The following is a 26,967-nucleotide window of genomic DNA, read 5'->3' on the forward strand; positions in this document are numbered from 1 at the left end:
GACATATTAGGTGGATGGATGGTAAGAGGAAACCACCTGTTTTATGACAAGCTAACACGGGGTGAAATGCTGCAAGGACACATGGGAGCAGAATGCCTGGCTGTGCAGCAGGCTGTGTAATAATGAGGAGAAACAGCAACAGGCAGAAGAGCAAGTAATCAGCAGTCAGAAGCACGATTAAAAAAAGAATACATAGACTGAGGTGATGAGGCTAAGCTATAAACACCATCACTTTTTATAAATGTGGCTGCAGTTATAACCCAAAAAGAGCTCTTCCAAACAATTTTTGGCCACATTCAATAATAAAAAAAAAACCATAAAAAAGAGGAAAAAAGAAAAAGAAACTGACAAGGGGGCTAATGTGAGCCATAATGGTCTTATTCATCACTGTAACATAGTGGTTTAGGGGTTAGCCAGTGTGGATCTGCGTATGAGCTGTATTATTTACCAACTTGTGTGACCTTGGGCAAGTAACAACCTCCTTATGTCTCTATTTCCTCATTTGTAACATGCCTATTAAAATAGAATATGTCATAAAGATGCCATGAGGATTCAATGAAATATTGCAAAGAAAGTCTTTGGCACTCTGTCTAACATGATGAAAATGTTCCAGAAAGTCAACTATTATCCTCAACCCTACTGCCTAGTCCATAGTTTGGCAGGTGGCAGCCAGTAGATGTTGAGGTTGAATGAACTCATGCTAACACCAAAGACACTTTCAAAATAACCATGAAACAAGGCCTACCTTCCTTTGGAGGGAGAAGGAAAAAAATGTTACTCCAGCAGAGAAGTGCTTTATTCTCATTAAGGAACTCTCAAAACATTCTTGATGGAACTTCACAGAGGGCGTGGCTTTGGAAGTAAATCATAATCATAGAATTATAGATTTGAATAAGATTTTAAGGATTATTTAGTGTCCTCTCTTATGGAGGAACACCTGCTGTAATATTCATGAGCATGTAGCCTCTGGTTATATATCCACAGAAAATGATCTCAGTGTTAGCTGTAGAAATGAAATAAATACATGATAGTACCTAATGACCATTTTTAAAAAAAATGAATACATTTAGCAGAACCATGAGCCTCAATTATACAAATTAATTATTTTGTCATACATATTTTACAATTCAATTTTTACTTTTTGTTGGTGCTTTTACATAATATTCATGCACTGTTCCATTAGTCCTTTGTCTTTCCACTTTATACTGAACATTCTGACTCACAAATAGTTGAAAGACATTATTTCACAATTAAAAACTGAACAACTAGTTTTGACTCTGAAAGTGGCATTTCTAGGAATATTGCTTTTTAATTGAGATATAAATAAAGTTGGAAAATATATCTAGTTATAGATAAATTGTTGAGGAAACCTACTGTTATGCTAATTTCATATTGCTGTTGTTATTTATTAGTCTTGGTAGAATAAAGTAATAAATAGTGTAGCAGTAATTATGAAATATTCACTCACAAAATTGCTAAAATCATAGCCATGAACAAAATCCTGTCTACTCCTGATGTTCTGTTCATCTTTGAGCTCTGACTGCTGGCTCTCCTGTGAAGGACACTGCATGCAGCCTTCTCAAGGCATGATTGTTTGCCTTCCCTCACATCACATACTGCTGGTCATGGGTGTGTTCTCGCTTCGTCACACTCACCTGGATAAACCTCAACTCACATTAGGTTCGATCTCTGAGTACTCTGGTCCTTCTTACAGGCAACTAAGCCATCTTGGAGAAAAACACACATCTTTGATGACTAGTCTTCTTGTGTTTCCCAGCCACTAATTTTAAATGGGCCCTTAGCACTGGGTCCCATCCCACTCACCCACGCAAAACATCAATATGGCAATTGCCTCTTCTCTTTCCTGGGTCTCCAATTATGCCTTTCTACTCTTTCATTTCCACTGTCATACTAACATGCTACCATTTTTCCTTTCAAATACGGCCAAAGAAAAATTTTTAAAAAGCCCCATTGACTTGACAGACAACTTGAGTTGGAGTTCCTGCCGTTTTCTCTGCACCTCTTTAGGGCAAGACTCCTGGAGAGTTATTTACACTGTCTATACTTTCTCTCCTTCAATTATTTTTCGAACATCTCCAGTTCAGCTGTTGCCCCCACTAATCTACCAAAATAGATCTTGTCAAGGTTACCAATAGATTTTCACACTGCTAAATCCAACACTCAATTCACATTGCTGTTGTATTGATCTGTCAGCAATATTTGACACACTTGCCAGTCTCTTTCCTGGAATACTTTCATTTGACTTCTGGAACCCCTTCCTCATCCACTTTACTTCCCAGTGAAGGCACAGATAACCTCTGTATCTCTGTATCCTAGAGTGCCCCAGAATTCGATCCTCAGACTCTCTTCTCTCTTAATCCTTCTATGGATGATCTCTTTCAGGATCATGGCCTATTGATACCATAGATACTCTGAGGATAAAGTATATATCTTTATATACTCTTAATCTTAAGAACTCTTTCCTGAACTCCACACTTCCAGATCCAAATGACATCTTCTCCATTTCATGATTAAAGTTCTCAAATGGAATGTGCCAAAAGTGGAAATTCTTCCAGTCCCCCAGAATCTTTTTCCTCAGAAGTTCCCTATCGCAGTTATTGACAACTGCAATCTTCTAGCTCTGATCAAAAATCTTGGAATCGTTCTTGACTTCTTACATTCTCCAACATGTTACAGATCACACATCAGAAAATCCCATCATCTCTCCCTTCAAATGTCTGGAATCTAATTACTTATTACCACTCTCGCACTAACACCATTGGCCTGGCAGCCATCATCTCCCAACTATAGATTATTACAACAACTTGCTAACTGTTCTCTCTGCTTCAACCCTTGCTCCACTCTGATAATCTGTGCTCAATATATTAGCTATAATGAGTCCTATTAATAAGTCATAGACAATAATATGTCCGTAATAATAAGTCATATGTATTTACTCAAGATCTTCCAACTGTTTAATGTCTTATTCAGAATAAAAGCCACAGGTCTTAGGATGGCTCCCAATGTTTCAAAATGGTCTGACTCCCCTTTTTTCTCTCTGATCTCATTGTCTACCATTCTCCCTCTTGGTAGGCATGTTCTACCTCAAACTTGCTCTTTCTTCTGCCTAGAACTATCCACCTGCCTTCCTGCTTCTCTCCTTTTCAATCTACTCAAATATTTCCTCAATTCAGGTCATTTCCTTGATCAACTTATACATAAAAATGTGGACTTCCCTTTTTGCCCCCCCCATGATCCTTCTACCTTTTACCTTGCTTTAATGTTTTCCACAGAACTCACAAAACTGGCTTATGATCAATTTATTGATTACTATGTGAGCTGTCCCACACAAAATTTAGACTGAGTGACCTAGATACTAGTTTTATTTATCGCCAAATTACTCATGTTACAGTAATGTCCAGAATCTAATAGACACTAAATAATTTTGTGAATGAGTTAATTAAGCAAGTAATTATTTACTGCTTGGTATTCTATACTATTGACGATGTTCTGTAAAATTATGTGTAAAATGCTGATTTATATTTCCCCATTAATTTCCTTATGCTTTCAGAAACTTTTCCCTGGGGAGTAAAATGACCTTAAGCACATGTAAGGGGTCTACTATTTGTCTTTAAGAGCATTTTCTCTTTGTAAGCCTGCAACCTGGACACATTTATTTCTCCCACACAACTTGCATTAAAGAGGTATTTAAATGTCCAAGTGATTCTCAACTATTCATTAACAACATTCCATATAGTCAATTTTGAGGAAATGCTTGCTAATTCTAGGGCACTCATGATTACCTGGCCATGTTCAGTAACAGAAATATGGAAATTTTCTTTTTATTAGAACTCTCATACTGTAAATATGTGATTTGCATTTTGACCAAATTGTATTTCCACTTAAAAATATATTTAAATAATCATAGTTATCATTCTCATTAGTACTTAATTTAGAACCCAGTTATATAACTGATTGACTTCAAATAAAACATTACTTTTATTTCCATTTTTTTCATTTTTTGCACATGCAGTCAGAATTTTAAAAGATGAAATGACAAAAGTTATCAGCCCTAAAATACTTGTTTATAGTATCTTGTTCATATTCGCACATGTATGTATGTATATATATATATATATATATATATATATATATATATATATATATGTATTATGTATTTGGTACCGTTTTCATACTTCTGTTGTTGTGTTGGTATATTGTATCACAAATTATGTATCTTTACCACATAACTGTGAGCCCCAAAAGGAAACATGGCGCACATTTCCTTATTAATTTCTGCATTTTCAAAACCTAGCTTGGTACCTGACATGTAGTATCTGGTCAATAAATGTCTCATTGATCTTTAATGCTGAAAGCCAGCTTCTTACAAACTGTTAATAGGAGTATATTAATTATGCAATATCTGAACAGTATTCTGAGATTTCACATTTAGAACAATCTGAATACTGAATCCCTTCTTGGGATGCTATAATACTGATTAGCAAAATTCAGCTCTCTAAGAAACTAAAATTTATCTCCCCAAATTATTTTAACAGTGTTTGAGATATAAAAAAACTAATTTTCTCAATGTTTCCTTTTTTTATCTCTCCCCCGTGCTTTCCCAAGCACCCCAATATTAGAAACATTAATATAAACACGAAGTGGCTATTGTATTCTTTGTCCAAACCTAAGCTGAGGATAACATGAATCCTCTTTACATGAGTTTAACTTAGGGAGTGGGTACAACTCCTTTCTGAGATCCTGCAATATCACACAACAGATAAATCACATATATGAAAAATAGATTCTGGCTTAAATGTAAAAAGTATTTATGTGATTTCTGTGCGAGCAGTTACAATGGTTATTTTATCACCCAAACATTTAGGCAGAATTTGAAAATACAATCGTTCTTAAAATTCTACTGCTAATAATAATCTGAGAATAAAAATGTAATTGTTTACCACTCTCAATTTGTGATTAATCTTATGGTTGCAAATAGAAAGACTCGATATTATAAAGTTGCCAGTTCTTCTTGTACTAATCCATCCTTAAATTAATCTGAAATAAAAAGTAAATCAATAGGGATTTTGAGCTAGAGATATTTATTTTAGAGCTCATATGGGAAAATAAGTCTGTAAGAATAATTAGCGAAGTTCTGTTAAAGAGAACAATGAAGGATGGTTAGCTCTATAAGCTATTAAAACATATGATCAAGACTCCGTGAATAAAATAGTAAGGTACTGGTACAAAGAAACAGAATGGAAATATGCCCAAATACAAATGGAAAGGTATCTGCACACATAGGAAATAGTGTGAATGCAAGTGGAAAGTTAGGAAAATTCCACTGCCTCCGTATGTATCTCATCCCTTACACAGCAAAATTCCAAGAAGATCAAAGCATTAAATGAACTAAAGTTGTAGCCAGTGGAGTGTTGACTATAATTTTAAAGACAGAACCAAGATGGAAAACAAAAAGATAGAGTTAAGATGGATATGCAAATCATTCAAAGCAAAAATCAACAGAAACTTGGAGGTGAAGACAAATGTTTTATTTTGGGGAGGATGGAGAGAATGGTATCAAAACTGTTGGGGAGTTGGGAGAAAATAATGAATTTGAAGTGTCATGCATGACATATGTCATACGCACAGCATGGAAATTGTGTTTGAGGCAAAAAAAAGTTTATATTAATTTGCACAGAGGAATCTAAGATTATATGTGGTTATGTAGGGAAAAGAACTAAGATCCAAAGAATGAGCTTTTGGCTATATTCCCTGGAAAGATGTGAAAGCAAGAAGAGTAATGAGAACCTAGATTGGACATGTTGAGGGAGGAAGTAGTTTAAAGCATATGTAGGTATTCAACAGCACCAAATGTTGCAAAGGGGTCACCATATGTGCAGAGGGAAACAAGGGATACAATGATAGCAAAGTAAAGAACACAAGGAGACACTGCTTCTATTTTTCACACCGTGACTTCCAATTATCTCCAATTTACGTTTCCAGAAAAAAAAGTTAACTTGATATTGAAAAGGAGATTAATTAGATGGATCTCTTGTTCTCATTGCAGTTGACAAGTCACCACTTCAAAAGTTTTTGTCATACCAGTGTTAAATATTAAATAAACATATTGCCCTCTGTAGTTAAAATTGAAATTTCACTGATTAAGAAAATGGGCGCCTGGGTGGCTCAGTTGGTTGAGTGACTGCCTTCAGCTCAGGTCATGATCCTGGAGTCCTGGGATCGAGTCCCGCATCGGGCTCCCTGCTCAGTGGGGAGTCTGGTTCTCCCTCTGACCCTCTTCCCTCTCGTGCTCTCTGTCTCTCACTCTCTCTCTCAGATAAATAAATAAAATCTTAAAAAAAAAGAAATACACAAAAATAGAACAATTTATTTCAGGAAGTGAAGAAATGTTACAGAGGATCTATTAAGAATCACTCCTGGCAGGAGTCTTATTCATTATGTTCCAAATAATATGGAAGAGAGAGTGTAGATGAAAATTTTCAAGTTTGAAGCGTTAAAGATTATACAATATTATGAAAGAGTTAAGGAATATTATAAACATCACAAGGGTGATTCCAACTTGGAAGCCTTTTAGATCCCCATGCCCCGTCTCCTTAGTCTTTCTCATATGACAACATAATCTTGCCACTGTCTTCAATTTCCAAATGCATTAAAAGTCTGAGAAAATAGAACCACATTGTATAACTTAAATCTTAAAACCTATCTATGCAAGCATGGGGCTCTGCACTTAGAGAAATGTACAAGTAAATCTAATTTAGTAAAACACATAAATTTTTAAATGCTGCTCTAACTTCCCTTCAGTAATCCTACTTTACATTATTATTTGTGATGGCTTTGTCTCCTTTCTAATGTGAAAGCTTCATGGAGGCAGGGACCATGTCTTATTTCTATATTTATTTTCATCTATATGGTTAGGGATTTTGCTGAGTGCTTCATGTATTATTGTATTTGTTCCATACCCTAATACTATCAGGCGGCTGGTATCATCATCATTATTATTATTAATCATTAGTAGTACTACTAATTATTTCTTTATTTCCAAGTCACCAGTGAAGAAATGGACTTAGAAGTTAAGCGACTTGTCCTAGATCAGATCTAACTATCTGACTCCAAAGGCCAAAATTTTAACCACCTTGTGGTGTTTCCCAGTATCCAAACTATACTAATGCCCTTAATCTAGTTATGAGTTATACACAAAAATGGAATCTAAGATGGTAAGAGTCTCAAGGCCAAGTTATGGCAAAAATCAACTACAGATATTCAATGTGGAGCCAAAAACTTAGAGAGCTATGAGGGTTTATCATAAATATTTTGAAGATTGCAATATGATAGATACATGATAGTAATTATGCTTAAATATTATTTTTGCTATTATTACTAAAACTCAAAAAAGAACTCAGAGCAAAGTATGGTAGATGTAACTTGGATTTTAGAGAGAGCATTCTTGAAAAACTGGCATAGTGAAATAGTTGGTGGGATCTTACTGCTGGTGATCAGGCAGAAGGCAGTGATTATCTGTCATGGATGTTGTTGAAAAAGGTCTTAGAGGTGAGCAGGCTTCTTCCACAGGTTATAAATCTATAGAATTTGGTTTAATGCTCAACATATATGTTGAGCATACAGATTTCAATTGACTTGAGAAAAGTGCAATATGGAGAGCAGTAATATCATCAGCTTTTTTTATTCCCTAGGATCAATTTCGATGTAAACCGCTGATTTACTTAGAGCATTAGTATTTATATATACATTTTTGGAAGCAGATCTGATTGCAGTTGTAAATCTGCTAAAATGCTAAATGCATTGTTAGCATTCAACCACTTACTATTTTGGTATAATTATTATTAATATAATTAGTATTATTCTGCCTATAAATATGAATGAGTGTGATAGAATAATTAGAATGAATCATATTACAAATCTTCTTCCTCTCAACTTTGTATTATATTTTATGTGTGCTTTATCATTATAGATAATACTTATATAAAAGTTATGTGATCTTGTGGAAAGTGAGAAAATGGTCATTTGAACCTGAATGACATGAATAAAACAGGTCAAAAAGACTATGTATACATAATTTCTGAGTGGACTCTTGCATAATACACCAAGAAATTCTCATGTAGATTATTTTAGTAGTCATCAAACTTTACTGTTTGGAAGGAATTAGGTGATGTAAAAATTACTTGTGATAGACAACTGAGACTTTCAAATTATGCAGTATCAATTCTGTAAACACATTAGAATATTATTGTTTGTTATTGAGAAAATTGAAAAATATCAGTCATATTACCATATTCCGTTGATTTAGTTAGTTAAACCTAGCGTGGTGGTAAGTTTAATCTTTGATATGATAGGTGGGTAGGTAGGTAGGTAGATAGATGGATTGGATAGATAAGTAGGGAGATAATAGATGATACATACATACATACATACATACATACATACATACATACATACAGCCTTGGCTTTTGTGTTTTCCTCTATTACATGATCATCTGGAACCTATTCTGTTATTTTGACCTCAAATGTTTAATTCAACAAGCAAAAATGGAATTTTTTCATTCAACAAAACCCACTTATTTTGCTTTAGGAATTATAAAACAAAACCAGCAGGTGCCTGAGATTGAGTACTTGAAATGACTTACCATCATTTTAAGGCAGTGTCTCATACGTTTTAGACCTCATTCTTTCCATTTTCTGGCAGCTGACACTCGTTTCCTCTCAATGAGTGAATAATTAGCTGGTGAGTGTCCATGATGTCAAGGAGCTGTCGTAATTTCATGGAGTTTGCTCAGTTACGCAGTGCAGAAATTAAATGTGATCATGCTGAAAACTGTCTGCTCTTTGGTGTAGCCATAGACTATCCAGCAAAGCAGTTTGTACCAGGGCTAAGGTCAGGCTTCTTATTTTACTATTATGAGGAATTTATGGTTAAATACACAGTACTGTTTGTGTTCTTTATTTTTTCTTTTTTTTAATTTTTTATTGTTATGTTAATCACCATACATTACATCATTAGTTTTTTTTTTTTTTTAAGCAGTTGTTTCTTTTTTTTTTTTTTAGATTTATTTATTTATTTTGAGAGAGTGAGAATGAGAGGGAGAGAGAGAGTACATGAGAGCGGGGAGGGTTAGAGGGAGAAGCAGGCTCCTCGCTGAGCAGGGAGCCCGATGCGGGACTCGATCCTGGGACTCCAGGATCATGACCTGAGCCGAAGGCAGTTGCTTAACCAACTGAGCCACCCAGGCACCCACATCATTAGTTTTTGATGTAGTGTTCCACGATTCATTGTTTGTGCATAACATCCAGTGTGTTCTTTATTTTAAGAAAGGAAGAGACAAAGGTACATTTCCCTTCTAATCAAAAGGTTTCTAAAATTGTTATTAGGTCAGTATTAGTTGGTCCTACAGGAAGAAAAAAATAGAAACATTTATAGTCTGTCAGGTTTTGAGTTAATTGCAAACATAAATTAGGTCAGATTTTAATCAGCTGCGGAAGTGTTTCCCAGTGTTCAATCTTCAAGATCTTTCTGGATTTATCTCAAATATTAATTATGTCCCATGATTCTGATGATCACACCTGTGTTTCCTGCTAGCCCCACCCTGACTTCTCTTCTTAGTGTTGTTTTTAGCCTCGGTGGATGGCCCCTTAGTGGGCATCACCTAAACTCAGGAGGCCTAACACTAGAAATGTCCCTTTTCTTTTCAAATCATCTATGGACTCAATATTTCTCAATATTTTGTTACAATTTTTTTATCCAAACATAATACTTCGCTTTCTCTACACTTCCAAAATCTTAGAAATTAACAGAGTCTCCTAATTTTTCCCTTAGAGTTTACCTTGCCCTTGTTTCTTTTATTTGCTTTCATGAGATCTATTATTTTCTTCATTTTATAAAAATGACATATTTGCTTAAAGAAAACAGAAAATGCTGGGGCGCCTGTGTGGCTCAGTCATTAAACGTCTGCCTTCGGCTCAGATCATGATCCCAGGGTCCTGGGATCGAGCCCCACATCGGGCTCCCTGCTCTGCGGGAGGCCTGCTTCTCCCTCTGCCACTCCCCCTGCTTGTGTTCCCGCTCTCACTGTGTCTCTCTCTGTCAAATAAATAAAATCTTTAAAAAAGAAAAAAAGAAAACAGAAAATGCAGAAACATTCAAAGAACCTAAAAATCCCCTGGGATAGCATCCAGATCTAAGTGTTATTGCTATGTTGACCTACACTTCATGTTTTCCATCTTTTACTGTTAAGCTGAAAAGGCATCTCCATTGTAAACTATTTCTTGATCATTTCAGTGGGATAGATTCTCTCCTTCCTGTCCCTTATCATCGGTATCACTCAAATACCATATGCAGCCTTACTGAAGGTATTTGTGCAAATATATCGTTCCCTTTGCCAGGGTCAAAACTCTTTAAGGCCAGGGCACATGCTTATGCATTTCTTTGTAGAAGAAAGATTTAGTACAGTATCTAATGTTAATGTGATATGTGTTGAATGAATGCAGTTAATAACACAGATCCATTTGAATTAACTGTGAATAAACAAGTTTAATTCTCTTCCCTAGAATGAAAGTCTGTGGGAGTCAGCTGGTCAAGAGAAAGTAAAATTTTTCATTGAGTTAATAATGACAGTACAGATTACAAGCTTCAGTGAAGTTTGTTCCTTTGTCTAAAATGAAGTGTATTGTTGGGTCTACAGTTGGGTAGTCATGAGACAATGTATTTTTCCTCATATCTCTCTTATAGAATATACTACTCAAAATAATTGATGTAAGTATAAAAAGTTGTCTTTTTGTGCTATTAAAATTTCTTTTTTAGAGAGAGAGAGAGAGAGAGAGAGAGAGTGGAGGGGGGTTGGAGAGGGAAGCAGAAGGAGAGAATCTTAAGCGAAAGCTCCATGCTCGGCACGGAGCCCGACCTGGGACTCAATCTCACGACCCTGAGGTTATGACCTGAGCCAAAATCAAGAGTTTGATGCTTAACCAACTGAGCCACTCAAGCGCCCCATGTGCTAATAAAATTTCTACCACTTATTTTCATTTGTCCCTCAAGCATTGCCTCTAACCTATTGGGTATTTTTAAAGGCTTTTAGTGTAAATTGTTGATTCCTTCCAATTTATTTTATAAGCTCTATTTCCACTTATATCTTTATTTCTCAATATTAATCCTTCTCTCCCCCCCTCTTTTTTTTCCTATGGGTGATTTTACTTTTTAAATTTCCACTCTCTCAACAACTTGTAATATATATACTTTTTAACTTTCTCCTAAAATGGTCAGATTGCAGTCTGTTTTTTGCACAAATAATTAAAATTATTTCTTTTTCAGATTTTTTTTTTTTTTTTTAGGTGGGCGCCTGGGCGGCTCAGTTGGTTAAGTGACTGCCTTCGGCTCAGGTCATGATCCCAGGGTCCTGGGATCGAGTCCCGCCTCGGGCTCCCTGATTCACAGGGAGTCTGCTTCTCCCTCTGTCAGTCCACCCATTCATTCTCTCAATCTCTCTGTCTCTCTCTCTCAAATAAATAAAATCTTTTAAAACAAAAAGAATTTTGTTCAATTAAAATTAAGTTCCTAAGATGGGGGAAAAAGTTGTAATAAAATAAATATGCTATAGAACTTGTTTTCCCAGAGTACTCATATTTAGGAACCATCAAAAACTGTGGTGCTATTACTCAGAGTTATTACTGATTCTCAAAAGTCTCATTTACTTCCTTAGCCTCATATGACTCACTCTTCACCACACTGATTAAATTAGCTTTTCATTCCATGGTCAGAGATCTTCATCAAAAAGTATCTAGTGCTACACTCACATGCATTTTTTATTTGTATTTTTATTTTAAAGATTTATTTATTTATTTGAGAGAGAACACAAGCAGGCAGGAGGAGCAGAGGGAGAAGAAGGAGCAGACACCCCACCACCCCTGCTGAGCAGGGAGCCAGATGCAGGACTTGATCTCAGGACCCTGGGATCATGACCTGAGCTAAAGACAAAGGCTTAACCGACTGAGCCACCCAGGTGCCCCTCACATGCATTTTATTCTGTTGATCAGCTGGTGTTATTTTGTCTTCTCTATGGTAAGGTGAATACATTTCCTGTACTTGGCCCACCCCATAGCTAAAGCAGCATTTATTCACATTTGATGGTTTTGGGATTGTGAGGTATTGTCTCTCACTCACAAATGGGACTTCACAATTTTTTTCACAAGATCCAAGGGTCATCCTGAAAATAAGATTCCTGATGTGCTACCCTGATATTATAATGTCATAATATTCTGCTGTGAATATTGTGATTATGGATCCATACAATCTGCATTTGAAAATTAAATTTCAATCTATTTGCCATCAATGTCGTGATGAAATTAAAACATTTGAGCTCTTTGAAGAAAGCCTAGTACATAATTTTTGTTCACATACCTAAGATGATATGGCTTCTATAGATCAGAGATTTTTTTGGTCATGGTATAGAAGTTTGTCCAGAAATAGAAAATAGGGTCGCTGTGACCAAGATGGCTGGGAGACTCGCCACCTTCCTCAAGGATGCCTGGGCCAAGGAGCAGGTGCTGGTCGTGTCCTTCACCATCAGGGGCCTCGCTCTAATTCTGCCCACCCTCAGCCCCTTCAAATATGCCGGCATGATCAACCAGGCCACGCCCTACAACTATCCAGTACCTCTCGGAGATGATGGGAACGTGCCCGACGTGCCCAGCCACGCCCAGGACCCCCAGGGCCCAAGCTTGGAGTGGCTGGGGAACTTGTGAGCACCTCTGGTGACATGGAGGAGGCCCCTCCCCTGAGCCAATAAAATGCGAAAAGCGGGGGTGGGGGGAGGAAATAGAAAATAGTAGTTGGTTAAGAAATACGTTCAGGTGGGGGCTCCTGGGTGGCTCAGTCGGTTAAGCAGCTGACTCTTGATTTCAGCTCCGGTCATGACCTCAGGGTTGTGAGATCGAGCCCCACCTTAGGCTCCTTGCTGGGTGTGGAGACTGCTCAAGATTCTCCGTCTCCCTCTGCCCTCCCCTGTCCCCTGCGCTCATGCGAGCTCTCTCAATCTCCCTCGCTCTTTCTCAATTAAATAAATCTTATTAAAAAAAAGTACAAGTGAACAGAATTATTCCTAAGTAGAGTGTGTGATATGTGTTACATTTTGAGAAAAACAAAGTTTCTGTCCCTAAGAACAACAACAAATACATTTAACATGGCCTAGTTCAGGAATGCCCACTACAGGACTTCCTACATGTGATTAGAAAAGTTTATCATAATACTGGCTAATATAGGAGTCAGCTGGAGATCTCGTAAATTTAAATGCAGACCCGTCGGTGGTTCTCAAAGCATGCTTTCCTCCACCAGCAGCCACAACACAATCTGAGTGCATATTAGGACTGTGAAAAGGTGGGCCTTGCCCCAGACCTAGCAAATCGGAAACTCTGGGGGTGGAGCCTGGCAATCTGAGACTTCACAAGACCTCCAGGTGATTTTTATGTCCAGTAAAGGTTCTATATCTGTTAAACTATGATCTTCAGGTGGGTCCTATGCACTGCTAAAATTGAGAAAAAAATAGGATTACTGAAAAATATATCATCGTCAGATAATACTTATTAAATTAACACACCTGGAGATATGTGGACTCTACATACCCATTCACACATTTAAATGGGTTTATTTTCAGATTGTCTCCTAGCAGAAAGCAGGTCATTGTGGGGAAGGATCTATCTATATATATATGGAAATCAAGAGATTGGAAAGATCTGGAACATGGGGAGCGCCCAGGTAGAGCAGTTTTGGAAGACTTGATGCGGCAGGGGAGAAAAGATTCAAGTCTGAGAGGTACGGAGGACGTGTGGGTGTCTAAATATGAAGACTGGCTTTGTCTTGTGCCCATTTGTGTGTTCGATTTTGGCGTGAGGTGTGGTGATGCTTAAGGTATAGCAAGATTTAAAAGACTGTGATACTCTAGGTAGATATTGTCAGCTTCAGAGTCAAGGGCAAAAAATCCCAGTAAATTCAGCATTAGTAAAGGTAGTTAACTTGATTGCAACATCCTATTATTATCTCAGACTTCATCCATATTATAAATCCTGTTTTTGAGACATGGTCTCATTTCCCTCCTAATTAGTATCTTCTTCCAAAATAATCTTGATTCCTGCAAATCTAGACCCTAAAAGGTCTTAGTTATTTTCAACATAAGTCTGGTCTCTGAACATATTAAGTCAAGTAGTGCTCCTAGAAACGGTGCTAGTCATCTGTTAGCACATTAGCAGGTAAACCTATTTTGAATTAGAATATGTTCTGAAAATGTTCTCTCTCCAGAGTAATTATGTTCTTGCCTTGAGCCCCAGGTGCCCCGATGCTGTTTACACATTAATTTAGTGAGTCTCATATGTTTAAGAAGAAAGTATATTAATGCAAATGAGAAAGTTCCAACCTCTGGGATTTGAATCAGGAATTTAAAACAAGCTAAAAGAGCATCAAAAATGGAAGCAGAATTGCCAATAAAACTTTTAATTATTTTAAGGAGTATTAAAATGATACTTGTGAATCTATAAGCAAAGCTACTTATGTATTTTGGTTTAAAAGTTAATAAACCACTAAGGCGTTCGTTGGAAAAATATTTTATTCCATTATTTGTAGAAATGCTGTGGAAGGGGAAAGAACACCGAGTACTTCTTAAAATTTGCAGCCCCTTCCGATGTGGAAGTAATTGAGGCCTACTGTTGGAAATATCTGAGGAGAAAGAAAGCAGATGCATGGTTACTGAAATAGGAATCCTATGGCACTCTAATTTTTACATTTTTCCATGAAGGACACTTCTTATATATGTTTAAGATAGATGCTTCAGAGTAATAGTGGAAATTTCTCTTTTGTATGCTGTTTCTCCCTTTAATGGGAAGGGCTGCCAGTAAAACTAGGCAAGAGAACGCGTGACTTAAATTACACCGTCTCGTAAAACTTTAGGTGGGTTTTACACAAAGGCAGTGGTTTTCATATGTACGCTGCCTTCAGCATAGATAGCCCTGCGTTCCAGCCGACCTGCCCTGCCTGGCATCTCAGGCAGACCTGTGTGGTCCTCAGGCCAAACAGAACTAGTCTTGTTTGCAAAATCATCTTTCAGATGTCTCACTATGAGAATTTGTTCAAACTTCCCTGTTCCCTGCTCGTTATGACATAGAAAAGAGTATTCTTATTCATAGATGAGTCAGGAGGACAAATATGTGCTTAACACTTTCTTGCACAAAAATAAGACGTCATCATTATTGTATCAGATAAGGGCTCCAAGCTTTATGCTGAGCTCTGTAGAGTAGTAGCTGCAAACACAAATGTCAGAATTGGACCATCTTGTAAATAAGCAAGCTCACTGGATGCATCTCCTGAGCAGCCATCCTTCATGTACTCGGAGGCTCATTTTGAAATCTCTTGTTTGCAGCCTGTTCTGGGATATGGTATTTAATCTATTATTTAAAATATTATTATTTTAAGTTTCTAGTAGCCACATTCAAAACTGAGTAAAGATAAAATTAATTTTATGAATACATTTTACTCAATTTAGTATATATAAAATATCATTTGAACATAAAAGCAATATAAAAATTTAGTGGAATATTTGACTTTTTAAAATTAAGTCTTCCAACTTCAGGGTATATTTTATACTTATAAAATCTCTCCATTTGAACTAGCTATATAACACATGCTTGGTGGTAATAGTGGTTTGTGACTATCATTTTGGACCAAAAATGAATATAGATTAGATGATCTTTATGGATCCATTCAGTTTACCTTTTACATTTTTCTATTGAATAAATTTTAGATCTCTAACCTATATGTCTAAGAAACAAGTAGAAGGTAGATATTTTCCTAAAATCATTGACTGTAAAGAAAAATAATTCATTTCTTTTATAATGTTTTTGGATTGTAGACACTTTGTTCTGTTATCATCATGGAATAACATTTATTTCTCAGTTGCTAGTCTCCCTTTTGTATACTTAAATATATTTTAAGCTTTTATTATGATATCCTGTAAATCCCATTTAATTTTAAAGCAATACATTAGTATAATTTTTTGTTTTTACTGTAGTTAACCTTCTATTTCCTGCTAATTAGAGATTCTTTTAAAACTATTTAAATGGTCACGATGTAAAAAAAGTAAATTGACCAATAACTGATTAAGCTATGGGCTGTAGTCTATAGAAAGACTTTATTTTTGGGCATCTGGGTGGCTCAGTTGGTTAAGCGACTGCCTTCGGCTCAGGTCATGATCCTGGAGTCCCGGGATCTAGTCCCGCATTGGGCTTCCTGCTCAGCAGGGAGTCTGCTTCTCCCTCTGACCCTCTACCCTCTCGAGCTCTCTATCTCTCATTCTCTCTCTCTCAAATAAATAAAATCTTAAAAAAAAAGAAAGACTTTATTTTTACATAAGCTGTGTTTATGTGCCTCCTCAATTAGAAGTTAAGGAAACATATATAAGTGTTGGCAAAGTATGAATTTCACTGATTCTGTAAGTTCATGGACAAAGTTGATTAGGAAACTTAGTAAAAATTTTTCTACCTAGGCAGCTTAAAATAGAACAGAGAAACCAGAAACATCAGGAAAAAAGGGAATATAGGGAATATGATTGCTCCTCAGGTGTGCAGAGGTGATGCAGTGATGGAGAAAAGGACCACACTCATGTCTACTGGGGATTTACCCCGTTCTAGTATATCCATCCAGCTAAATATAAAACCTATAGACTTGTATGCTGTGCCATCTGTTTCTCTACATTCCTGTAAAAAAGACAGTAAGTCAATATGGCCTGTTACGATGTATAGTCATACTGGAGAAGAAAACTAGGCTCAATTGCAATTTACTACAACAATTTTAAAGTTATAAAATACCACACACTTGAGTGACCTGGAAAAATTGAAGTTCAGGAGGGGAGCGTTGCATAAACCAGTGAAGTGTGGCCATTATCATACAAATAAAAAACCTGGGTGATTTATTTTTAATTTTCTATCCACCATTCTTCACATCCAACTAAGGTCTATATCCATATTTCAGATTATAAGAACATATATAATAAAAGAAAATACAATGAGACCTTTTTTAATTTAGAAAAGTGACAGCCAAATGTTACTATTTTAATTCTATCTGTTGTAAAATCCTAATCTTGGTGATTTGAGGTAGAGGGGCATGGGGCTGATGGAAGTAACCACCAAGAGTTGAACATCTACTAAGTACCAAAATTGTGTTTTTCTGCTTGCTTTACTTTGTCTCTGTTAGTGCTAAAAACAAGTGTGTTCTATTATTACCTCTTTCTAAAAGATGAGGACACTGAGGCTGAAAAGAAATTAGGTAAGTTGCACTGGAGTCCACCATCATTAACCAAATTTAAGCTGAAAAACTAGGTCCGTACAACTGCAAGACCCATTCTTTGCACATTGTTTCCAGGCCAGGATAAAACTAGAAATGTCACTTCTGAGTTTCGCCAGTTATGCCCCTGAATAGGCACAAGGACCACTGGACCTCCTTATAAATCACTAGATCCACCAGTGTACGTATCAGAGCCAGTCAGAGGGGCCAAGGGATTTCCTCAATGAAACAGTAAATATAGAAATAAGATATGAAAGTCTATGTTGCATTGGAGGTCAAGTTTCACTTACATATTAAACAAGTTCTAGAATATAGTAAGGAAGTAATTTGTTGCAGGTGCTGTTGGTGCCTCACTCATATCTCGTCTGCACACACCATTCCTGTACATTCCAACTGGAAGCACCTGAGACTCTTTCTAAAAGCTTTTCTGGCCCAGGAATCTGGCTTATCAAAAGGGCAGACAGTAATGCCAGCCGTTTGTATCACTGGGGAGCAGCCTTGATCAATGACTGACAGCATTCTGGATAAATATTCTACTTCCTTTGCTCTTCGGTGGGGATAACACTAAGACATAGTCTCCATGGTCTCCAGAGTTGTCCAGTGGGATTGTGTTCCAAAGTTCTTCAGGTGCCTGTAGCAATAACTTGCTCAAAAACTTACTTTGCTGACTTCCTTCTCCCCCTGTTTCCTTTCCCCCAAAGAAAATTAGCACTCACACATTTTGTTCAAGATCTTCTGAAGGATTCGACTCAATTTATAATTCTAGCTGCAGACATCAGAATTGCCATCTCATTTCATGAATGATCACCAGTGTTGTTGTTGTTTTTTCAACATAGCAAAAGAAGGAGAAGGGAAAGGGTGGAGGGTCTGCGAAAGTAAGAGGGGATGAGAATAAAATTGGAAGGTAAAATAAAAAAAGATGAGGAGTAAGAGAAAATCAAACCAAGGAGCATAGTTGAGAAAAGCAAAGTCATGAGGAAAAGTCATTGAATTGTGTTCAAAGAAGGTAAGATTTTAAAATAACTTGCTGTAAATTTGGAAAATGAACCACAGAATAATTCCAAATACCATAGCTTTGTGTGTGTGTGTGTGTGTGTGTGTGTGTGTGTGAGAGAGAGAGAGAGAGAGAGAGAGAGAGTAGAGAGGGAGGCAGAGACACAGAATAAAGGAATTTTTTCTGTATGTTTGGTCTCAGTGGAAGAATTTAGGCAAGTAAGTGAAGTCCGTAGTAAAGATGATACTTGTTCAATATAAGAATGGACTTTCTAACCAAAATCACATACTGAGGCAAAGTTACCTCTCCATCTCTCCATGACCGAAACCCGCATTGCTGTATTGGTTCAGATGGGATGGAATTTCTCAGAGCGCACTGGACATGAATTTGGATTATATTACTCTGTAGTCTCCAACAATTCTGTGAATCAATATATCGAAGAAGAAAATTAATCTGATGGAGGGGAGGCTTTCTTGACCATAAGCTAACATCTTCACACCTATTTAATTCTTCCTGATGTGATTTACTCTTTAAACTCCTGGCTTCTCAGGGAAACTATCATCTTCTGTAGCAGTACACTTGAGCCCGTTTTCCAACAGTCTTGCCAAAGCAGGTCCATTCATTTGAAATTCAAGAGACATTTACAGAGCAGCTGCTCTGTATCAGGGGCAGTTAAACCCACTGGGGAATCAGGATCTCTACACAATTATCTCTTGTAATGAAACATGCAGTGATGAGACTAGGTGTACTTTATTATAATGGAACACAACCTAAAGTTGTAAAGTGGGTTTAATTTTTGTAAATGCTTCTTTCTAGTTGACTATCATTATAATATTGGGCATAACAGAAAAAGTGCTGGTTTCGGGAAACCTGTGTGTGTCCCACCTTTAACTGTGACTAGCAGCTTAACCTTGGGAAGCCATTTAACCTGTGAGGAACGATGTTCCTTTGTCTAAAAATGAGGAACTTGACCAATACCCCAAATTCTACAACCTGGGGTCGATGAATAGACTTCCAGGGTGTGCTTCAAATGTGTTGGAACTGCATGCAAAAATGTGTTGACCTGCATGGTTTTCTGGGAGAGAGAACATAGTTTTTAATCGGATTCTCAAAGGAGGCTGTTATTCAGAACATCTTAAGAATCACTGAATTGTAATACCTTGAAAGCTTGCTTTTGTCTGGAATTCTTTGCTTCATAATTCTGGGACTCATTACCTCTACCAGTTCTGAATACCATTTTTTATGAAGCAAACTTGTCCCTTAAATAAAAACCAAAGTTACACGTAAACTTGAAATAATGGTTTATCTAGCCATGAAGTTGTTCATATATAGAAGGATGGTTTAGGGGGGCACCTGGGTGGCTCAGTTGGTTAAGCATCCGACTCTTGATTTTGGCTCAGGTCATGATTTCGGGGTTGTGGGATGGAGCCCTGCAGCGGGCTCCATGCTCAGCCAGGAGTCTCCTTGGGATTTTCTCTCTCCCTCTGCCCCTCCCTGTGTTCCTGCACTTGCTCTCTCTCTCTCTCTCTCTTTAAAATAAATAAATCTTTTAAAAAATATTTTTTAAAAAGGTATAGTTTAGGATCTTTGAAAGGTAAAAAGCTGATCTGTTGGCAGATGTAAAGATGCTAAAACCGTGATGCATGATTGGGCAAAAACACACTTAAAATATCAAGAAATATGGCATTTAAAAAAATTCTCCTGAGGAAGGTAAGACAAATGTTATTTTTCTTTTACGAAGCTGTGAAAGTCAAGTATGGAAAATAAAATTTCTCAGGTTCTTCAGAATGCAAACAGCTTAATAAAGCAGCAAATATAAAAATGACTATAGTAAAATGAATAGTTTAAAGAAACAATACATTGTTTTGTGAGGTTAGTTGGTAATATCTGCATGTCTCATTTATGATAATTATTTGATTTTTATTTTGTGGGGTTTTTATGTGATTTGCTTATCTTGTGTTCGGGGTTGATAAAAAGAAAGAAGAGGAGAGGAAACAAGTTTTAAAAATAAACTCTTTAAGAAGCAGATGAATGTTTATCACCTCCTTGAACCTTCAGATTTGCTGCTAAGCAAGGAGCAGACATGCTGCCTCCTGAAAAGTTCAATTATTTTATGGGCTACAGCTCTGAAGAAAAATCACGTGTTTCACAGGTGCTTTCTGGGAGAAGTTGAAAGAGATTGATATAATAAGGAGGTTCAATATTTTTAACTCTTATATTTTTGATTTATAAATTGTGCTGTTTTTCTCAAAATCCTGACCAATTAAGACAAAGCTTGCAAATTTTACATTTTAGATTTTTTTTTTCTATGTACTATTTTAGGATAATGCTTTCAAATTATTTACAGTCTACTGTACTATGCTATACTGATATCTAAGAGATGAACATGACTATTATTTTCAGGAAGAATGTTCCCATAAATATGGATAAATGTATTTTCCAAAATGCAAAGCATGATTAACCCATTTCTAAAATTCAGTCTAAGGCAACAAAGCAACTCTACACTTAATAAGCACAAGCGTTCTTGTTTTAATCGATAAGAGCAGAATGCTAGTTTTGTTTTTAAGAATAATTATTTGACTTGAATCTCAACTTAGGCGTTGGAAAAAATGTATGTTTATGCAAAGTAATTCAAGCCATAGGAGGTAAAGATAACTGTCAAACCTGATATAAACAGAAAAATACAAGTAAATTTCCTAAAATTAAAAAAAATAATAATAAAAGTGGTTTTTAATATTCTCAACAATGTAAAGAAAGCAACATAGAAGTTACATGGCTAATTTTGGTATTAAGTAGCTGAGGATAGGGTATAATATTTAAATTATTGTTGTCTTTTTTTTTTTTGTATCTTCAACGCTGTTTGTTAAACATAAGGTAAACCAAACTGTAATGATGGATTAAACCCAAACTCACAATACTGTATGAAGAAAAATATTCTCCCTTCATTATTATCACTACACATTTTGTGTCACATTTATTTATTTTTCTGCTAATAGAGCTGCTTTTATTTCTTTTTCATTTTTTTCACTTTTTATTTAAATTCAGTTAATTAACATATAATTATGTGGAATATATGGGAGGTAGAGATCAGTGATTCATCCGTCTTATATAACACCCAGTGCTCATTACCTCACATTCCTTCCTTAATGCCCCCAGTTACCCCATTCCCCCACCTCCCTCTCCTCCAGCAACCCCTCAGTTTGTTCCCTGTGATTAAGAATCTCTCCTGTTTTTTTTCCCTTTCTGATGACTTCCCATTCAGTTTTCCCTCCCTTCCCCTGTGATCTTCTGCACTGTTTCTTATATTTCACATATGAGTGAAGCCATATGATAATCATCTTTCTCTGATTGAACTTTGTGTAACATTTAAAGAAGTAGTAGAAAATTTATTTTACAGAACCGTTAAGAGACAGGGTTATGATTTCTGTTAATGTTAACCCCTGTATGAATTGGGCCAGATTCTGTATCCTTGTTGATCTTCGTTATTCGTGTAAAAGACATCTACTCAATGATTCTTAGCATGTAATTCTATCATTCTAGAATTAGAGTGCCTGTAGTCCTGATTCTTCTTTCTACAAATAGTGAAAAAAGAATTGAGTATCACAAAATTAATAAGGATTTGTGAGTCTGATTTGGCTGTGCCATGACTGCATTTTTCCTGCCTCTGACATAGCATGTACATGACACCAGCTGAAACACGCTGAAACCTACACCCTCACTGTGACTACGGGAGTGTGTGTGGCTGGCAGAAATGCATGGTAGATGGTCCAAAAAGTCAGGTTCTTGATCGAGATGTGGAGCCATGCATTGATAATTACTAGCTAGCTCCTTCACCTCTTGTCCTATAAATGTTGCTGATAGCCTTGAAATCCCAAGGCATTTCTTTAGCATTTCTGTTCTTTCTGTGAGAAGTAGGGACTGACAGAGGTTAATCAATATTACCAACGGGACTATGGATGGAGAATTTTATGAGGACCTGTGTCCTCATAAATCTATCTACATCATAAGATGCAGAGGATGGGTGATGTTTATAAATAAATATGCTATGCTAATTCGTACAGGCTTTTTATAAATCCTTGAAGTTAAGTCCTATATGTTCCACACGTATTATGTCACATTTAGCTTGACATACCCTGAAAATAGGATACTGCAACAGAAGAATATTGTGATGACCAGTTGAGATGAAATATCAGAGAGCATGTTGAAAAGTGTAGTGCTATACATTATTTATTAACTGGTTGCTATGTACACTCACTTTTCTTCAGGTTTCTGTTCTTTATAACCTTACTTCATGCCTGTGGTTTAATTGAATAATTTTTTTTGGAAAACCAAGGAATTTTAAATAGCAAGTGGTAAGAGAGAAGGAAATTGACCTTTTACATCATTCCAGAATCGCGAAATTTGGAATATTTTTTCTTCTCCATTCACTGTATCATCTCTTACTCTTTTTATTTTTAAAGCTTTCCTTATTTAGTCACAATGAACTGATATCTGTCATGTTAGTCTTGACTTTTACTCGGTTTTTTACAAGTAGCAGATGCCAATCTGGAGTGGAGTGTAAGAAAGATGGTGATAAAGAACCTCACTTCTCTCCCATTTTGTTATATGCCAGTATAAGATTTTGCAGCATCTTTTTAAAATAAACTTTTTATTTCAGAATTGATTTAGATTTATAGGAAAGTTGTGAACATAGTACAGAGAGCCCTTATATTTCATTTCTCCTATCACCGATGACCAGAATCCTATATTATTAACATCTTACCTGTGTTATTAATTCGTCCCAATTAATAAAGCAATATTCATACATCATTATTATGCCCGATAGTTATTCAGACTTCCTTAAGTTTTACCAGATTCATTTTCTGTCCCAGCATCCCATCCAGCTTACTTACTGTATTTTGTCATTATGTCTCATTAGGATTCTTTGGGCTGTGACAGTTTCTCAGACTTATCTTCCATTTGATGACCCTGACAGTTTTGAGGAATGCTATAGAATGTTTTGTAGAATGGCCATCAATTGGGATGGGTCTGATGTTTTTCTCATGATTACACTGGCCGTTATGGGTTTTGGAGAGGAAGATCACACAAGTAAAATGTTGTTCTTATCACTTGGTATCTAAGATGCATACTATCAGTATGACTTTCCACTACTGGTATTAATCTTAATTACTTAGCTGAGATAGAGTTTGTTAGGTTTTTCCACTGTAAAGCAGACCCTTTCCATACTATACTTACTCTTTGGAATGAAGTTATTATGTGCAGGCCACATTTAAGTGGGTGGGGGGAGGGATTACATCCCACCTTTTTTGAAGGAACGGTATCTACATATCACCTGGAATGGTTCTGCATGGGAAATCTGTCTATTCGCCCCATTTATGTAACCAATTCTTTATATCTGTATGAGCACATGAATATTGATTTTATAGTTTGGGTTATAATCTCTTACTGCTTTATTTACTTTGTTGCTCTAATTGTTCCAGTTCTGGCCACTGGGAGAGCTTTAGTTGTCCTGTTTCTTTTTGTAATACCCTCATCATTGCAGGGTGTTTTAAAGTACTTCCTTAACTTTCTGGGACTCAAGGATGCATCAGGCTTATCTTGTAAATCTTCTGCCCCAGTTTTAGAATCATCATTTCTCTAAGGAATCCTGGTTCCTTTTATTGGAGAATGGCACTGAAAATCAAGATCTGGGTGCTTGGTATCCTCACTGATACGGGAATGTGATTGCTTCTGGCCCCTCTCATTTGACAGAGCAAGAAAATATATGCGTATGTGCTAATTCGTATGTATGTATGTATATCTATAAATCTCTATATCAATCTGTATATCTATCTACATCTGTGTCTATTAATTGGTATCTATATTAAGCTAGCTATGCATTCACACTGATTTCTCCATCTATAATCCATTATCACAGCAACCATTCTACCCTCCTCCCCTTCATTGTCTGTAAAGTACCACCCCAACAGAGGGAAACCGGTACCCCACCATCCTCTATCCATTTTTTTTTATATTAACATTCTTAGTTTATTGATCCTCTCATGAAAAATCTGCACAACCACCACAGATAAAGCCACTGCAGCATCTTTACTCCTTCTGTTGTCCAATCTCCAGCTCACTTCTTTTTGCCAGCACCAACGTTGGCTTTTGCAGTCCCCCTGACTTTCTTCATTCTGTTCTTACGTTCCTTTCGCTGTTTTCTTGGTGTCTTTTTCTTCTCATACAGGCCATGTCTTGCAAGTCTGTGTTTGGGTTCATTTTTCTTTGCATAATCCAAAGAATCATAGATCATGCCAAAGCCGGTTGTCTTGCCACCACCAAAATGGGTTCTGAATCCAAACACAAATATGACATCTGGTGTGGTCTTGTACATTTTGGCTAGTTTTTCCCGAATTTCTGTCTTAGGTACCGTTGCCTTTCCAGGGTGAAGAACATCAATGACCATCTGTTTCCGCTGAAGTAGTCGGTTAGTCAGGAACTTCCTGGTCCGGATAGTTACTGTGTCGTTCATGATGGTGGCGAGGCTTCAAGCAGCCGGGGAGAAAAAAAGCCATCCTCTATCCATTTAATTAATTGTTCAATTCCTCTCTGCAGGGATGGTAGTTTCAGAATTGCTGACTTGTACTTACTTGGGGAATAAGTTTATCAGCTGGAATACAGTGTTTATGTGCAGTTTCTTTCAACTTCAGTTTTATAGATCCTACTCATTTCCAAGATCACCTAGGTCAGCATCTTGCCCCGCCCCCACTCCCACATCAGTGAGGTTCATTCATACATTTTCATGAGTTAGATTATCTTGTCACATTCTGTATTCCATCCGTGGATCCCATGACCTCCTAAATAATTTTTAAATTTGCATATATTAAGGTTCACACTTTTGTAAAGTTCTATGGGTGGTGACAAATATAAAGTGTCCTCTAGTCACCATTATGGTATCATACAGCAGAGTTTAAGTGCCCTGACAAGACCTCTTGTGCTTTACGTATCCACACCCTCTCCCCAGGCCTCCCTGTCGCTCACTGATCTGTTCATTCTGTCTGCAGTTTTGTATTTTTCAGGAGGTCATATAAATGGAAGCATAAATTATATAGTCTTCCCTGACTGGAGTCTTTGTTAGCTTCTTCTTCTTTTTTTTTTTTAATCAGTTGTGCACTTGTATCATTCATCTACTGAAGGACATCTTGGTTTCTTCCAGTTTTTGCCAATTATGAGTGAAGCTGCTAAAAACACTGATGGGCAGAGTGTGTGTGCACATATGTACGTAAGTTTTCAGTTCAGTTGGGTAAATACCTAGGAAGGTGACTCCTGGCTTATATGGTAAGACTATCTTTAGCTTTATAAGAAGCTATCAAACTGTCTTGAAAAGTGGCTGTGCCATTTTGCATTCCTACCAACAAAGAATGAAAGCTCTTGTTGCTTCTCATTCTCATTAGGAATTTATATTCTCAGGTTTTTATGTTGGCTATCCTAGTAGGTGCATTGAGGCGTCTCAGAATTGTTTTAATGGGCATTGACTTAACAAATGATATTGAGCCTTTCCCATATATACTTGTCATCTTTATATCCTCTTTGATAAAGTATCTGTTCATATAGTCTGTTTATTTATTGTGTTGCTTGTTTTCTTATGCCTGAGTTTTAAGATTTTTTTGTTTAATTTGGATAACAAGTACTTTTTAAGATATGTTTTTTCAAATACTTTGTCCCAATCTGTGCTTTGCCTTTTAATTCTCTTAACAATGTCTTTTGAAAAGCAGAGTTTTTAAAATTTTAATGAAGTCCAACTTACCAGTTTTTTTCGTAGATCATGCTTTTAGTATTGTATTTAAATTTCATCCCCAAATCCAAGGACACATAGATTTTATCTTATGTTTTCTTCCAGGTGGCTTAATCATTTTTTGTAATTTTACATTTAGGTCTATGATCAATTTTGAGTTAAACTGTATAAGATGTATAATCCAGGTTATTATTATTATTACTATTATTATTTTATATATGCACATCCAAGAACCTTTTTTTTTTCTGCACCTATCAACAGAAGAAAATGATTATTCTTTCTCCATTGAATTGCTTTTGTCAAAGATCAGTTAATTGTGCTTGCATGGGTTGATTTCTGGGCTTCCTACTCTGTTCTGTTGATCTATGTATCCATTGTTTTGCCAATACCTCACAGTCTTGACTACTGTAGCTTTAAACTATATCTTGAAATCTAGTAGTCTAAATCTTCCAACTTTTTTCTCTTCTTCATTATTGTGTTGGCTGGCCTGTCTTTTTCTTTTCCATATAAATTTTAGAAATAGTTTGTCATGTCTAGAAGAGAATTTGCTGAAATTTTTATTGGAATTGTGTCAGATCTGTAGGTCAATATGGGAAGAATTGACATTTAACAATAGAGTCTTCCAACTCGTGAACGTGGAATACATCTCTAACAGCCTTCTGTTTTTATCCTGTGAACTAATGAAAATTCTTGTGCCATCATTTACTAACACACGTGTTTGCTCTGTTAAATATATCTTCTAAATCATGTAACTCTGGAAGAGGAATAAAGAAAAACTGTCTGCATAAAACAAATAGCAGAGACCAAGATTAAATATATATGCAAAGATCTGAATTATGCTAATAG

At 36.4% G+C, this 26,967-nt stretch overlaps 2 protein-coding genes across 2 annotated transcripts in view; both read left to right on the top strand.

Annotated features, from left to right (window-relative positions):
* The window catches only part of CNTNAP2 (contactin associated protein 2), a 2,031,041-nt gene that overhangs the window by 439,983 nt on the left and 1,564,091 nt on the right, over nucleotides 1-26,967 (top strand). The window lies entirely within an intron of this gene.
* Nucleotides 12,520-12,771, top strand: LOC113911583 (NADH dehydrogenase [ubiquinone] 1 alpha subcomplex subunit 3-like). Its single transcript, XM_035723373.1, has one exon. The coding sequence runs from the start codon at nucleotides 12,520-12,522 to the stop codon at nucleotides 12,769-12,771; it is 252 nt and encodes an 83-aa protein (XP_035579266.1).

This window comes from Zalophus californianus, chromosome 12 (genome assembly GCF_009762305.2).
Source record: "Zalophus californianus isolate mZalCal1 chromosome 12, mZalCal1.pri.v2, whole genome shotgun sequence".
Classification (NCBI taxonomy): Eukaryota; Metazoa; Chordata; class Mammalia; order Carnivora; family Otariidae; genus Zalophus; species Zalophus californianus.